The sequence below is a fragment of the Pleuronectes platessa genome, chromosome 21 (assembly GCF_947347685.1).
Source record: "Pleuronectes platessa chromosome 21, fPlePla1.1, whole genome shotgun sequence".
In the NCBI taxonomy this organism is placed as follows: Eukaryota; Metazoa; Chordata; class Actinopteri; order Pleuronectiformes; family Pleuronectidae; genus Pleuronectes; species Pleuronectes platessa.
In genome coordinates this window covers 18,622,316-18,639,418 of record NC_070646.1, presented here as the reverse complement: position 1 = coordinate 18,639,418, position 17,103 = coordinate 18,622,316, and the positions used below count along the sequence as shown (strand labels likewise).

The window sequence follows — 17,103 nt, the reverse complement described above, 5'->3', positions numbered from 1 at the left end:
TGTCCTCAACCTTTACCTATAATAGTAATAACTTTATTTGTATATCACTTATCTAAACAACGTTACAAAGTGTTCCACACAAAAGTCCAAGGCAAAATGAAGAATCAAAATATATAACTGTCTATCACTGAAGGCTATTTGTTAAAGTCCTTCTTTGAATTACAAAGAGGCCTACGTACCACAGTGTGACACAAGGACATCTTGTGCACCAGGCAGTTAGTAATGCATCAACAAATATGACACACATTAACATATATATGGAGACAAAGACAGATGGCTTTTTAAAGACTTCTAACAGCCTTCTTTTTAGGGACATTGTGGGTTGCCATGGAGACTGCAGTGCTGAAGCAGAGGGAACAAACTGCGGTAGAGTTTCTGAGGTTATTCTTTTAAAACTGATGCTCAGGGACTAAAATGAAAAGGAGAAGAAGAACATTTGTGGATGAAGCATGGTTTGTTTATGTGAGAGAAATTTCTTTTAGTTGTGTCTGAGGACTCAGCATGTCCAAAGTACATTTAAGGAGGCTTTGCCGCATTGCAACTTTCAGCCACATACCATCACATTCAGATGTGACCACCACCCTCAAAAACCCCATATCTGAAGTTGCTCGCATGTGACACCCACTGAAATTCTTACGTCACACCTAAATATGAGATGTAACACAGTTTGTTGGATGAAGCATCTGAAAATGAGACATGAGCAGAAATTACTAAGAATGTAAAAGGAAGGAAAGAAAAGAAACTAGCAATAATGAAATTAAAAATTTAAATTGAAACAAATTCACCTTCACTCTGCAAATAAAACATGATTCCAGTTTGATAATCTGATATTATGAAACAAAGTAATCCTTTGTTTGGACCAGAGTGACATGTATTGTTTTCAAACCTCAAAGTTGAAGCTTCAGGGAGAACTGCAGGGCATAAGGCCACAAAGTTCATCTCAGACAGAACTGTCAGCTGAACAGCATTAAAGAAAACAAAATGTGTGTGTGTGTGTGTTTGTTTGTGTTTGATGGCTACTACTTCCGTCCTCCTACAGTCTGAGTCACTATACTTCTCTTGGTTTAAACTCTTGAAATCGGCCTCGTCATATTGATATTGACAGGTTAGCCCTTTGCATATAGATCTGTGTCACTGGAAGTAAAGATACCAATTACAAGTAATGCTAAAGTTACACCCAACGAAACGAAAAAATGCTTTGGTCATTAATTTCCCTGTAAAGTAATACAAATGCATTGACCTTATTCTGCATCCCTGTATAGTGCTCTGTGTATGTGGTTTGGCCAAATCTTGAGTCAGCACTTAACAGTTTTATTCTCCAACTCCTGAGCACACACCATTAACATAACTTTTGACACACACGCAAACACTTAAACACAAAAACACCGCACGCACGCACGCACGCACGCACGCACGCACGCACGCACGCGCACACACACACACACACACAACCAGCAGGCTGGTTTGGCCCACTTGACAGTGACTTCATTGTACCATTTATGCCAAACAGATTGTAGCCCCCCCACCTCCCCCTCCAGTCTTCCTGTCCAACTGGAAAAACAGAGGGGGGCGTGGCCATAGCTTCACTGCTCAGACTAAGTGTTTGAGAGAGGGAGGGAGTCAGACTGTTTTTATTGCACGGTGGGGTTCAAAGGAGCTCCAGAAGAAAGAGCAGCTCTGTGCAGGCAGAGGAACAGTAAGCTAGAATGGAGGAATGTATATATGTGTGTGTGTGTGTGGATGTGTGGAGAAGTGTATTTTGAGGATTCCGGAGTAACACTAACAAAACAATACATCTAAGTGAATGGGGTCTGTAATATGATGAAGTCTTAAGATATGATATACTTGGTAAAGTACATTTAAGGCTGTCAAACTTTTTAGGTGAATGTGTCTGGTAAATGTCACGGCAAAAATCCACAAGAAAAAGAAAACAGACTGAAAATGTCAGTGCAAAGATAATTGCAACAGGGCCTGCTGCAATTTTTAAAATCAGCCAGACTGGAAATAACAAGAGCATTCTTTTGTTTTCTTCTTCCCCTACCCATGATGTTTTTAGAGCTGGCTGCCTCTGTTTTGACCAAGTTCCTGATGCCAGTGGAGACTGTAGAGAGTGAAGACAATATGAAGCAAGTCGAAGTAAGTTATCTGTCGCTTTTCAGTAACACACATCTAAAGAAACCATTCCACTGCAAACCCTCTGCTCACTATGATTATGGCCCTATATCACAGTGAATGAAAGAACAGAGACACAACAACTGCATGGTAGTTTATCTCCAATTTAGGAATGAATAGGAAAGTATGAAATGAAAGTATGTTAGCAGCTCTATTTCACAAAGCAAATAAACAAATGCTAAAAATATAATTGAAATGTGTTATGGGCCATTCATGTACAATCCACCATTTATGTGTTGCTTGACACTGGACTACATATCAAACTCAACAGGACTGTTGTTAACTCCTTGTCCCACACTATGACCTTCTTGCTAGATGCTTTTGTCAAATATACCATGCAGCCTGGTGTATGAGTTTAAGTTCCAAAAATATACAGTTATAACTGTAATGCTCTGCAGCAGCAGAAGAGCACAACACAACACGTTGGCGGGATGGAGCCTTATTTCTAGTCAGCCCTAGTTAGCAACTATATAAAAATATATGTTTATGTTCCACTGACTGTCATCAGTCCTCTGCCATAAAAATAATTGCATTAGGCAGTGAAGACTAGTCAGGATCCACGCAATTAGAATTGTGTGTAGGATCATCGTGATCTTAACCTTTGACTACCAAAATATAATGGCCACTGACTATTGATTTTCTCATTCATTCAACTCCTGAGTAAAGCATATTACATTAAACAGTTACACTGTGATGATGCTGTCAAGTTTACCCCATTAACAAAATTTGAAGGATCCCAAACTGTGTTTGTGTGTATGTGTGTGTGTGTGTGTACGTTTTTAACTCGGTCCAGTCCAGGTCACGCCAGTCTCCATGGGGACACAATCCTGGGCTACTTGAAGCCCAGGGGGCTGGACACCAAGAGTGGAAGACTTTAAACTAGCATGAAAAAGTTCTTGTAAAGTACTTTCAGACCCATATATGCTGGGCTGAAAGAAAAATTAAGACGACTAATAAGTAGGAATACAAAAAATTATAATTGCAATATCTGTTTGCTGTCATATTCTCTTCTATTACCCATTGTTCAGTGACCACAGTTGGTAATTTTCTTGCTCTTATTCAATGAATAATGACAAATTATATCATATTACATGTTAACCTTGGATATTACTTCAGTGTTGTGATAGCCCATGAAAAGAGAACTAACCATCGTAAATGCATGTGGTACTATCAAACTTCCCATCTGTTACAGATGGTGCATTATTTGTGGTAGCTGATCATGACAGACTCAGTGCGCTAGCCACAGTGAACAACCACAGAAACTACAGCACTGGTTCAAAGCATGAGTCACCAGAGGACACGGCAACAGGGGATCGGACTTCTTATTGGCTGCACATAAAAGTAAAAAAAATAGAAACAGTGTTTCGCTCTTGGTATTGGGACTCGTCTTAAGCACAAACTGATGACGGATGGTCAGAGTGTGGAACACAGTCTTCCCGTCTGGTTAACACTGAGTGGAACACAGTGTTCCAGCCAGCACAATACAAGCTGTGTTCAGCTGCAGAGCACTGACACACATACACTCACTCTAATTAAATACACAGCCGCATAACACAAGTATACATCTCTATGAATTACTGCTTGATGTGCAGCTTCAGTATCTAGAGTACATCTGTCTTTCAGGCAGTACTAATGTGTAGATGTGATGGTATAATTTATGAGGCCGTATTGAGGACTGGTGTAAAATCAGTCAGACGACAGACTGTGACTTCACATGTAGGCTTTATATTCATACTAAGCCCTGGCAGTGTCTGATCCATATGGAACACAGCACCTGGCCCTGGCTGCTCTCTAGATGGAACTCCAGGGCTGCAATATCCAGCCTAGATCTAATTGTGAATGACTAATTATTCATTAGCAAATCAGAACCAGTTAAAATGTGTACATGTTCCAATAGACAACATATCGATAGTCGTTTTTTAATAGAAACATGTTAGCCACATCAAGACAACAGGCAGTTATTTATGTAAGTCGTTGTGCTGTCTACCAGTGCAATAAGACAGCTCCCTACAAATAAACATCCTTGCTGTATATCTGCTTTGAACCACCATCTTATTATTATCACACACATGCACAATCATCAAAACATAACAGTTCAGAGTGTGTATTGTTTAACATTCATGAAATCAACATAACCAGGTGCCATTTATATCCAAGACGCAAATAGTGTGCACACTTGGTATGCAGACCAAAAACATGATGACAAAAGAAAAAAGAGGGACAATCCACACTCTGCAATGTCCTAGCTCTGAAGACTTTTTCTGACTTGGTCTATTGATACAACCTGTCTTCATTCAAATAAATGCCGGCTCAACTGCAGCTGCAAAAATTGCACTACTAAATGTTTCCACAACATGTGATGTTGGAAGTGTATGAAATACTTGATGAACTGAAATGATGTGAGGCTACACTGTCAATATGACGACTATCTGAGGTGGTAAAACATAAAAAATGGCTTCATTTTATGTGGATACAGTGAAATTAGTTCCTCTAACGGAGAGAAATACTACACAAACTGAGTATATAAGCAACAGCGCAAGGACACACAGAAGCATCTCTGCTGTACTGACAGAAATGCTAGCTGACAATTCCTCTGAAACGAAAGGTCATGTTAAGCATGCATCAATGTGATTATTACCTGGTAAGGTTGGTAAGTTGAATGGTCCGACAGGAAGTCCAGCTGTTGGTCTAACAAAAATTCCACCGCTGTTACTGACGACAACAGGCTCTTCCCCACCACTGGCTTAAATGCCTGCAAACACAAAACACAGAATATGGTCAGCATAAACAAATGCCAAATAACAATAATTGCAGGGCAGCTTGTTTCTATGAGCAATCTGATCAAAAACATCACATCAGAATCAATTTAAGGCAAATGTTTATAAGATTCATCAATTTATAACAAATATGTAATATAGAATACATGTATACATTATTTTGGAGCTGCAGTTCCCAATGAAAGAAGCTATATCACAGGATTGAGGCAGAGGAAAAAGAGGAATGAAGGAAAAGGGATGAATGACAGAGCAACAGAAAAGATTAGACGGAGAAAAATAGAAGCAAAGACATGATGAAGAGGGGCAGAGAGGGATGGAGCGAAGAGAGTGGTTAATACATTAATGAGCAGAGGAAATCTGACAGTTCAAAGCAATCCACTCCTCTTTGATTTTGCTTCTTTTAATTGCACACACACACTGATCATGTCTGTCAGCCTGCAGTCTGAGCTCAGCTGTACACAGCACATACTGCACAGAGCATAGGCTGCACTGGCTTCTACACTTCCTCCTCATATCAATGTGTGCTGATGTGAATGTGAGACAGCTATATTTATCATTGTGCAGAGGTTTTCTTATGGTTTCTTCTCTGCCAGATACATTTTTCTTATCTCTTTTAGTGCATTTTGTCAGTCAATCAGTAAAAAAAAAAAAAAAATACAGTGACAGATAAGAGCCAAAGCGGACAAGATAAATGCAAGTGGTGTGTGTGTAAAAGTGTTCAGTGCTGCCATGATTCATGGTTACATAAGTCTAATAGAGAGATGAGAGATTAGAGGTGAGAAACATGGCCGCTGTGATCCCTTCCTCAGATACACACACACAGACACACACACACACACACACAAAAACACACACACACACACACAGGAGGCAGGAGGACATTGTGCGTGCAAGCGAAACATGATAGGGTGCGTGTCTTCAGCTCTATTTCTGTCTGTCTACACAAATCACTATTCCAGCCTACGGTGGCAGCATGGAGCTTGCAGCACAGGCCAAACTGCCGGACATTATTTTTGAAATCACTGGTATTAAATTTAGTAAGGGTCACTTTGCCACTAGCGGTGGACTGAGTCTCAACCAGTGTCCCAGTCTGGAGACTCATTAGAAAACCACTGACAGTGAGTATGTTATCATACAAAAAAATATCCTACTTTTGATTATATTCAGGAAACGATTGCTTTATCATTCATTTCTCTGCACATGATTCTAATATTGCAGTCCGTTTGTCTTTAACATTTATCTCCATACCTCGAATCTCACACCTTTTTCAGGGTCAGACTTTGTCTTGACACTTTGTCTGACAGTTTGGCTTTGCAGAGGTGATGAAAGAGCCAGGGTTTGAACTTCTCTCTCAGACTGTTATTTCCATTCATTCGTTACACAGTCACTCTTCATATAACTGTCCTCCAGGAGAAAGTCTCTTAAACTATCCCTGTGTTTTATCACCACAATTAAATATCACATCTCCCGACCCACCATGACAGTTCTGTTCTACTACACCCAGCCTCTAAATACTTCAGCATAAATGTCCTGGTTTCATACAACTGGTAAAAGGCCAGAAAGATTTAGGGTTAGGGTTTAGAAAGATAAAAAACAGAGCACAATCAGTTGGTTTGAGTGAAGCTTATCTTTCAAAGCAAGGGGAACGAAGCTGAAGGCAGAAAACCAGTGTCATGCCAGACCACAAATATATGACAAGCTGTTGCTCCTGCTGTACTAAAAACTGTACATCTACTGTTTACCTTACCTACTACAGGCCAGCCTGCCATATTCTGGTGTTTGATAAATCTGCAGACTCTATTTTATGGTCTCACCAGCACCTGAAGCAACACATCTCCACCAGCACAGTCATGAACACTTTGGTCAGGTTGGGCTTTAGCCTGAATGCCCACAAAGAACGTATCCAGCTTCTAAACATATCTGGTCCTAACATATATTAGAGTAAAAACACTCACACACACGATTTTAAGGATATTCCATAACTATCACACTTTACCAACTCCAAGGGAAATGTCAACTTATCAACAAACATAATAGCAGTTTGCTGTGTGTGTATGTGTGTGTGTGTGTGTGTGTGTGTGTGTGTGTGTGTGTGTGTGTGTGTGTGTGTGTGTGTGTGTGTGTGTGTGTCTGTGTGTGTGTGTGTTTGTGTGTTCTGGGGGCCTCCGGTTTTATCTGGGACATATTGAGGTGTCTGAGTTATTGCATTATATAACAACTGACTTATTTCCAGCTGAAAGACATATTTGGATCTTTGTCTCCTGTGGTCCAACAACACAAAAATGAAAGCCTATGCAGATCCACTGAATTTCCTCTACCAGAAATTTGAGCACATTTTGAGTTCAAGTTTTCCTCCATTCACTGATGAAGACTGGTAAAGCAGTAGAAAAAGTGGACCCTGCGTCAAGAATGAATGAAGAATGGATCAGTGTAGGATGCAATGCACAATACCAGAAGAGTATCTTAAACCCTGACATTCAGCAATAATAATTTAGCTACAGAAAGACCAAAAACAAAACAACTAAGAAAGTTGAAAGTTCCTTTCATACATAAAATCACACATTCTACTTCACAGTATGAATTTATAGTCAGATTTTTAACAACTTCACACACAGAGCTTGACCTTCAATGTAGGGTGCCTTGAGATAATGTATATTATGATTTGGCGCTAAACAAATAAAACAGAATTGAATGAAATTGACTATCATCTGTGGATCACTTCTCTGTTTCCTCTCTCAGACTGAAAGGATATAACTGTTCCTCCATTCCCTTTAAAATGACTTGTCCATTCACACACGCACGCACGCACGCACGCACGCACGCACACGCACACGCACACACACACACACACACACACACACACACACACACACACACACACCACTCAACCTCAAAATTAGGTCACATCAGTTACAGTTTGCCAGGAAAAAACATTTTGTCACTGTGTTTTTTCAGACATGCAGCAGGAGAGTGGACGAACGGATCAGAGCAAAACACAAAGTAACACCAGTGAATATACATAAAGGTAAATGCACACTAATATCGTTATGAAAGATGAAATGAAAAAACATATCTCCACACAAGCTCCTAGCAGCCATTATCAGACTCCATGAGCCATATCCTCGACTACCCTGTGTGTGTGGACACATGTGTGCGGTGAATTATTGATAGGGAGAAGTGCAGCAGAATGTGGCGGAAATAAAAAAAACGATGATGGAGCTCATGCATTACTAAGTGACCTAGAGAGGCTACAACACAAACACACACACACACACACACACACACACACACACACACACACACACACACACACACACACACACACACACACACACACACACACACACACACACTATTGAGGATATTACATAGACATGACAGTAGTTTCATTGGGTCTATCTCTAATGCAAACCACTAATTACAGTCTATATGTGCCACAAACTGTCATTTCTTCCCAGAAGCGGGTGGTGTTGAGAGAGCTTTTTTTTAACTTCTTAAGGGAAAACTGGATACTATAGTGATAATCCACACCAACTGACCCAAGGCAAGCATGATAACATCAATAGAAGCAAAAAAGTGACAGAAATAGAAGGAAAACAAGAGTTAATATCAATGCTTTTCACTACTGGAGACATTGTGCTGTTGGACCTCTAATGAGCAAAGTGAGACAACAGCAAACTTAGTAGAAACACTACTTATGTCTCCTTTAACCTATCCTACGTCACCACTTTGAATACTCTCATTATCAGACCTGCATTCACCCCACATGGGTTGACCCATTCAAAGAGATCACTGACAGCTATTATCAGTGTCACCGTTTCACAGATGTGAATGAATGATTGACAAATCATGTATGTTACAGTGAGACATAATTGAAAATATTTTGTGCTTTTTAAACTGGTTAATGTTTATGTCTACATTTTCAGTCAAGTATTCTCCCTCTGTTTGAAAAATTTAGGGCAGGATGCGACTCAGTTCAAAAGCTCTTGATGAGTAGAATTCTTCATGTTTCCCTATGTCCTTTCTCAAGAATGAAAACAATGTGGTAATGTTGAATGTATTTTCCCAACCAAAACACATTTGACCATTTCGGTAATCTCCTATCATTCTTCCACAATAAGCAGAGCACGTCGAAATTAGTCAAGGATTTCCAGGGTGTGTAACAGCTCTGCACTGATGAGCCTTGCTCTCAAAATAGGTCACAGCACAACAGCTCCTTTCCTAGAAACACACACACAGAGACAAACAGAGACACACAGAGACACACAGAGACACACAGAGACACACAGAGACAGGTGTTCTCATCTGATTATTGCTGTGAGGGTAAATTATCAGAGTTGTCAAAACATAGATATGTTTCTATATACCCTAAACCCATCCCCAAACACAATCGCTGCTTAAAAATAAACCATATTTGACTCATTATCATTAACTTGTGATCAATCAAAACAAAAACATAAAATTAGCATATAATGTGGTGAAAATGGATGTTAGCATTTGTTAGCTATGGCCAGAGATTACTAACAGTTCTCCTGCTGTTACTGTCCCCACCTGCCTGCTGCTCCTTCCGCCATTTTCTTATAGCACACTATAGCCCTTTCTGCGGCTGCATCTTGGAGACTTGCTGACTTCGGTTGATGCTGGACAGTATCAACCAAATCACCACGGTACAGTGTTTCCTCTAGACTTATTTTAGCAGTGGGCCTGGATGTGCTAGGCCAGGGGTTAGTTAATTTTAAGTGTGAACTGCACAACGCTGAGTATAACTATGTATAAGACTTTATAAGCTGTGTTATCACATATGTTTTGCGGCTCCAGATGAATGTTATTTGTTGGAAGAGGGGGCAAAATGGCTCTTTTGATAGAAAAGGTTGCCAATCCATGTGCTAGGTCCTCAATCAAGTGTATGGCTGAGTGGTTTTTCACTATGCCATGCCTAGCTAGTATACACAGTACATTAAACACAGTGCACACACACAAGCAAAGGGGTGCACTGCACATACACACAAACACACATACACAACCAAAAGTAAAATAGGGGGTAATATTATGTTCAGTCAGAATAACAGGTTTTAGACCACGAGGCAACAGAGGTCCTAAGAAGTGAGCTGGTGTGCTATTGTGATTATTTAATATGAGGGTGAACACTCTAGAGACATGCAATCTGTCAAACCAAATGGTGCATCATCACAGACAAACTGAGGTCATAAAGTGAAAATAAAATTGGTGACTGAGAAGAAACCTCACCTAATATTAACTACAGCTGTAGCACTGTATATAAGCGTGTTGTTTAATTAGTTGGTTCCTCTTTTTTGTAATTTCATGTGCATTTCTTTTCTTTTGTGATAACTTGTATAAAAGCACACATACATAGCCAGTAGAAACCTCAGAGAGAGCCACATGTGAGGGATCCCTTTTCCTGAACGGACAGAATTGCAGAAGATGTCAAGTGTAGAAGAGAACATCATCAGGATAAAGGTTTTAAAAGCATTGATAAGGGTAAACGATTTGAAGGATAACTGAGGGTCAATGAATTGTGTACTTTGTTATTTTTAACCGTTGAGAAATACAAATTTTGGTTGAAAACTCTAGCAGTGCCAAATGTCCTCTGGACACACAGAGAACTATGTTGGCATTTAAATTTTGAAGGATTATATTAAAAAAACACGGCCAAATTAAATACAAATCATCAATGTATGTTTCAATTCGGGCCGCAGCCTTCGGAGGCTATATTTGAAGAGCAATTTGGTAACAGCTGTGTGAATAAGCTGTTCCATTTCAAATGCTCCTCAAAATTAAGCTAACAAATAGGTCGAAGCAATGAAGGCTCCAACGGGTGGACCCCTTATGGGCCAACCTTTCCCAAGACTTATTGGCTTCATTGACAAACCCTTTTTCCAAGCAATTATAGCGCTGGCAAGCTACGAGACATCAGACACTTACACATTTACTTGATAGTATCGGGCTTCAACTCAACCTAATTGTACAATTTAGCCATAAAACTTTCTCATCGTGTCCAACTGCAGCTCTGTTGCTAGGTGACAGCACTAAGGGCGGGATCAAATTTAGATCACAGAAATCCTCGGTAGACCAGATCATCTGATTTCAGTTCTGCCTTTGCGGTCTATGCAGCCCACAGAGGCAGCCTCCCTGAATTGGGACTCAGCTTTAGCATGAGGTCAAACGCCATAAACATTTGATACTATGAATCACATAATTCAACTGAATGACATCATTCCACTCTCTCTGCTTTCTCTGCACACACCCACACTATTCAGACTCCATTTTCCACAGTTGGTGGACAGACATTCCATTAAAAAGTCCAATGCCAGGACCAAGTTAGGCCTGATGACTTTTTCAGGGTTTGTTTTCTCAGACTCGACAAGGCTTCTATAAACCCCACGGACTCAACACACAACCACTCACGGCTGAGTACTAGGTACAATTATTGGAGTGACTCTTTTGAGTCTGTATTAGGTGAAAGTGCTGGGCTGTAAACTTGTAGTCGTGGAAAATGCAAGACACGTGATTGATATGTCTTGATTACAGTCTTTATAGTTTTAAATATACAAGACTTTTGTCAAGTTATTACTTTTTTCCTCTTTTTTCTTTAACAAACACATTTTACAAGCAAAATTGTATATGTATTAAAGCAGTTTAGACGAAGCTTCTAGAGAACATTGCAAACAGCATCTTCAGAGAGGTAGAGGCTACATACTCAACTACAACAACCCACCCACCCGCCCACAGAAACACACACACACACACACACACACACACATACACACACACACACACACACATACACACACACACACACACACACACACACACACAAACACACACACTACATGTCGTCTACAGAGGCAGAATAGATCAGAATGACCACACATTCTATTCTGGGAAATATCCACAGTTCGCAGGCAGTTTGTCACTTCCATCCATTCACTCTTATGGATCAAACTCTGCTCTGGTTTTACACAAAAAGCAGAAAAGCAGAGGAGTCTTAAAATAAACTTAACAGCAGAGGAAACAAAATTGTAATGTTACCTCTCGCCTTCGTCTCCATACAAAGTCAAGGAGCAATGGCTCTGAAGAAAAAAATTGCTTTGATCCAACAAGCTGAGTAGAGACGGGAAGAGAGAAAAGAAAAGATGACGAGGGTGTAAAAAGCTGAGAGATAGAGGGAGAAAGAAAGAGCCAGTGTGGTTTCCTCTTGTGGTAAGGAAAGACAGATGGCAAAGGGAGAGAAAGCAGAGCAGAGGAAGAGCTACACCGCCGACATTTTAACTGCTGCTGACGCTCAGAGGGACAGAGAGAGGGAGAGAGAGAGAGAGAGAGCGCGAGAGAGAGAGAGAGAGAGAGAGAGAGAGAGAGAGAGAGAGAGAGAGAGACAGAGGGAGGGAGGGCGGGCTAGCCAACGAACACACTTCCCCTCTCTCTTCTCCATGTGACGCAGGCTTGTTTTTTCTTACTCTCCGTGCAGTCTAGCTTGCCCTCTTTTTCTCACCCTGCCTTCTTCCCACTCCTCCCCCTCTCTGATTTGTTCAGATCAGCTTTATTCAGAGTCCTATTCTCACAAACACTTCTACAATTGCATCTGTATGAAGACGTAGCAGTAATTGAAAGAATTAAGTACTCAGTTATGTTCTCAACTTGCTGAGAAAAAGTGCTGAAGCACAGCTGGATAGTACAAACTTCAGACCTCGTTTCAACATGGTATTAACAACCTTAATTTCTTTATTTATATAAGACATTTCACAGCATTATGTCCAATGTCTACTTTGAATGAAAGACAAATAGGTAAAGCTCCGTATAGTCCGAATTTCTCCAGAAATGAACGCAAATTGCTCCACAGTTTCTGCAGACTTTCTCTGCCTGGCCTCCTAGTGTAACGTTCTTGGAATCCAGGAGAAGTCTATGTGTGAACACAGCAGGGGATACTGCTGGATTCAACGCAAGCGTTGGGGGGTTGTTGACGCTTCTAACTCGCAAGGGCCCAAAAAGAAAAAACAAACAAAAAGAAAAGAAATTTCTTTCAGTGAGAGAGCGGTGACACACATGTAAAAGACACCGACGAAGATGTCTAGAGTGTTTGTGGCGATAAGAGCCGACACCGGTGTCAGAGTGTTGTAAAGAACGTGAGCTCAGAATCTCAGTTAATACCTCACTTCCTTCTGCTGTCTGCTGCACCTGGCTGCAACACCTCTCACCTGAATAATGAGGAGGATTTGTTGCTGGTGTGCACAAAACCTACTGCTGTGTTGTGCATTTGTAAAAGGCAAACTATGGGTAAACTCCGGAGGCAATTCACCGGTCAATGTTACATACAAACTAAACTGTCTCTTAACTCACACCTTGTAAGAGAGAATATCAGCTAGTAACTGCTGCAGGGATTGGTGAGGTATGTAAAATAGAGATAGCTGCCCTGCCGCTGAACCCTGACAGACACACACATCCTAAACAGTACACTTTAACCTCATCAGCTGACCACAAACCAGCTCTGATTAATCTGTCCATCGCTCAGCAGATTTACACTCTACTACTCCGACAGTACACACACACAGACACAGAGAACTGTGCAGTAGTATTCTACAGTCCATCTGCCACATTAAAGATTCAAGATTCAATTTAATGATCATCATGCAGGACAAGATTGCACAGCAGCAATACAGACGCAGTCCCTCAATGCTACTCTCTAAACATAAAAAAAATAACATTAACGTGAGAGGAAATGTCCTAAAACAATCCTGATATGCAATAGTATCTTTCATCTGTTTGTTATTAAGGCCCGACAACAAGAGAGACTTGCTTAGTATCAAAACATTTAAAAAGCAAAAGCTTGAGTGGACTGAAGGGAAGTCGAGCGAAGAAATTTCTTCTCTGGCTGAGAAATCAAATGTGTCGTGTGGAATGACAAGAGTTTTAGGTGAATGCGTCCAGGCTTGTTTGTTTATAATGGTTGTGGTTCATTTTTAAATCTGTTATATTGTATATCTGAGCTTCCATCAGAGAGGTACTATCCCATAGAGATGCTATGGAAACCTTTAGGCTATAGGTGAGGTTTCTGTGGTTTCTGTGAGTAAAGAGAGTTAGGGTTAGGGAATGGACATCGTCTCAGTCCTGTCTCAGTACCTGCCGGCATTTGTGGGTTTCTAAATACCCTTCCTATTTCTTCCCTGCTGTTTCTTTGCAGTGGACTGGTGGCTCTTTGTGTCTGTTGTCGGAGTGAGTTGGGCAGTCAGCGGACTACTTGATAGCAGATGGAGCGACTTCAGGCTTTTGTCTGTTAATCCGGCAAACAACGAGCTTGCCTAACACAAAGGTTTTCTCAATGTAATCTTGCTAAAAAAAAATGTCAATGCAAACCCTGGAGTCAGTGCCTATCGGAGAGCCAGTGCAACAGTACTGTTTGGTCTTTGGCTTATCTCTGTAAAGCTCATACTTTCAATAGTTGGCTGCCTTTTGTCTTCTGATGTCCTTATCTGACATAAAGTGTCTCACTTTCTGACAATTTGTTGAAACCAGCCAAGCCAATATGCCCTGGGTTTTAGTACTACAAGGCAGCACCATTGGTCCAAAAGATAAACATAGGGCTTATTTTCCCTGTTACATTTGCTATAATTATTATATACTTGTTGCAGCAGAAATCCATTTAGTAAATAAATCTGTTAACTGCTTCATGTAAAATTTGAACAAGTCTGAACGAAACAGAGTTAATTAAAAGTTGGACTGAAACACCTCCTGCACCCTGCTGCTGTGGTTTGTCAGTTCCAGACCTGCTTCTGTGCAGGAAGACAAATGTTTTCTGTTTTGTTTTTCTGCAGATCTCGCTGCATTAAAGGTAAGCTATAATTACACATGCACATACTGATCCACAGGAGGCAGGAGATTACACTAGCCAGGCTCCATCTGCTCAGAAAGAGGGAGAGACAGGGGGAGGAGAGGGGGGCTGGCATTTTTATTGACCCAATTTCCACCAAAATTACATCTCTCACAGTTGACTGGCGTACTCTCTCGCTGGCTTACAAACCTATGAGCAAGGCACAAGTCCCAGACAGTTCCAGTTGTTGGTATGCAGCAGAGTGTGGGGCAGGCTGTGTTGCAGATAAACTGCACTGGTGGACACAGTTAAGAGGAACAGCTTTCAAAGCAGAGAGCTCTCCTCCCTTTGTTCCCCAGTCATCACAAACAGAGCCAGTACAGTTCCCAGATAACAAGATGCCTGCTGATATCTATTTGTGAGAGTGTGTCTGTGTACGTGTGTGCGTCTGTGTGCGTGTCTGGACTTCATTTTACAAAGTGGGCCATTGTTGCTAGGTAACATAGCAGGACTTGAGCAGTCCTTAGGCAGATACAGATGCTAAACTCTCACTCACTTTCATTCAATCGCTGAATATCTTACACTCAATCAGTTGTTGTTTTCTGTCATTCCATGGTCTCTCTGATGACTAAATAAATAAAGATGCCTTCAAGTGTTTTAATATAATGGCATTTCATTTCTAAATGCTTGTTTAGAATCTAACTATCTGTCAGTGGTAGTAAGCTAGTAGTGTTTACTCTCAATGGTGAAGCTAAATATGGCGAGCTCGTGTGTTTCTGATAATTTAATATCCAGATGCCCAATGACTAAAATCCTTCATCCAGTTAAAGGTTTTAAGGTTATAAAAAGTGACGGTGACATGACTGGAAACAGTAAGAAAGCACTCAGCTGGAAATGTCCGGCCAACTGGCTGACACTTGTGGAAAATGCTGCCTATGTGACTCAAAGTCGTTAGTGGCTATAAAAGGAGCTGTGGGAGAAGTCTGATAAACGCCCTTGACTGAGTGTCAGTTGTACACGTATCTAAAGACTACTTGTGTGAGAAGTAGAAAACAATCGGGGTTACGGTGTTAGAAAGGAGTGAGTGTCTGTACACCTCACTGGCCCTCTCTTGGAATTTGATCCTATCAAACGTAATATAAAGTGCCTTGAGATAATGAATGTTGTGATTTGGCCCTATACAAATAGAATTTAAATTATTTAAATGAGAGAAGACATATCTTCTGCTGCTTAAATTTTCATCCTGTGTTAAGAAAACTGCATCCATACTGGGACATAGTCGGACCTGCAGACAGATAGACAGACAGATTGAGTGACAAATAACTTGGCTCAGCCAAATGCTACAAAAATAACTCTTTCAGGATTTCATCCATCCAGTTAATGTCAGCGGAAGATCTCAGGTTATTTCAAACCTATTTCCACCAACGAAACCCTGCAAGATGGGTCGTAATTTGTCTGTGCTGCTAGCAAAATAAACCACTAAAAGTTGTTCTGTTACAGCCACGCTACACACATGACTGCACAATGAGACAGGGCAACAAAATAGTGAGTGTTTGGTAAATCTCAGTTACATTACATTACATTACATTACATTACATTACATTTCATTTAGCTGACGCTTTTATCCAAAGCGACTTACAATAAGTGCATTCAAACCCGAGGGTACATACCAAGGACGACAAGAATCAAGAAAGTACAATTTCTTCAAAATAAAGCAAAACTACAAAGTGCTATAAGTAAGTGCCATTTAAGTGCTACTAAAGTGTTAGTTTCAAAAGTTGTTAGTGTTTTTTGTTTTTTTTATTATTCAAGGTAAAGTCGGAAGAGGTATGTTTTTAGTTTTCGGCAGAAGATGTGTAAACTTTCTGATGTCCGGATGTCAATGGGGAGCTCATTCCACCATTTAGGAGCCAGGACCGCAAACAGTCGTGTTTTTGATGAGTGTTTAGCTCGCAGTGAGGGAGCAACGAGCCGATTAGCCGAAGCAGAGCGGAGTGAACGAGCTGGGGTGTAACGTTTGACCAGGTCCTGGATGTAGACTCCATGCAGTTAACTGTATGAAGTCTCTGTAATAGTTTTCTTTTTTTGCACTGTAGAGGTGACGATTTCAATATCATGTAATCAAACTGCATCAAATCCATCACATCAGAGATTTGAAACAAGCATTGTTTTCAGACTTGCATGTACTCTAAATGTGTTTATATGGTTCTCCTTCTGCCCACTGCTCTCTGTCACTTCAACCAAAAAATGCCAGCAGGATGTCAGCCTCAGTAGCTTGTACGATGTGAGAAACATCTGAGCTGAGGATGATGACACTTTGTGCACAATGAC

The 17,103-nt window shown here is 40.7% G+C and overlaps 1 protein-coding gene across 6 annotated transcripts in view; it reads right to left on the bottom strand.

Annotated features, from left to right (window-relative positions):
- jmjd1cb (jumonji domain containing 1Cb) overlaps positions 1-17,103 on the bottom strand; it is a 109,319-nt gene that overhangs the window by 27,697 nt on the left and 64,519 nt on the right. The window contains exons 1-3 of one of the 6 annotated variants that reach the window (XM_053413127.1): positions 12,000-12,285; positions 4,811-4,924; positions 2,042-2,101 (exon numbers count right to left, since the gene is read on the bottom strand). Coding sequence is in view for 2 of the 6 variants with exons in the window: in XM_053413122.1 (XP_053269097.1) it covers positions 2,042-2,101; positions 4,811-4,924 (174 nt within the window). In the remaining 4 variants the exon portion in view is untranslated. Of the gene's footprint in view, positions 1-2,041; positions 2,102-4,810; positions 4,925-5,103; positions 5,605-6,696; positions 7,003-11,999; positions 12,286-17,103 lie in introns of those variants that run through there. The other 5 variants (XM_053413122.1, XM_053413124.1, XM_053413125.1 and 2 more) reach the window with 5 other exon arrangements.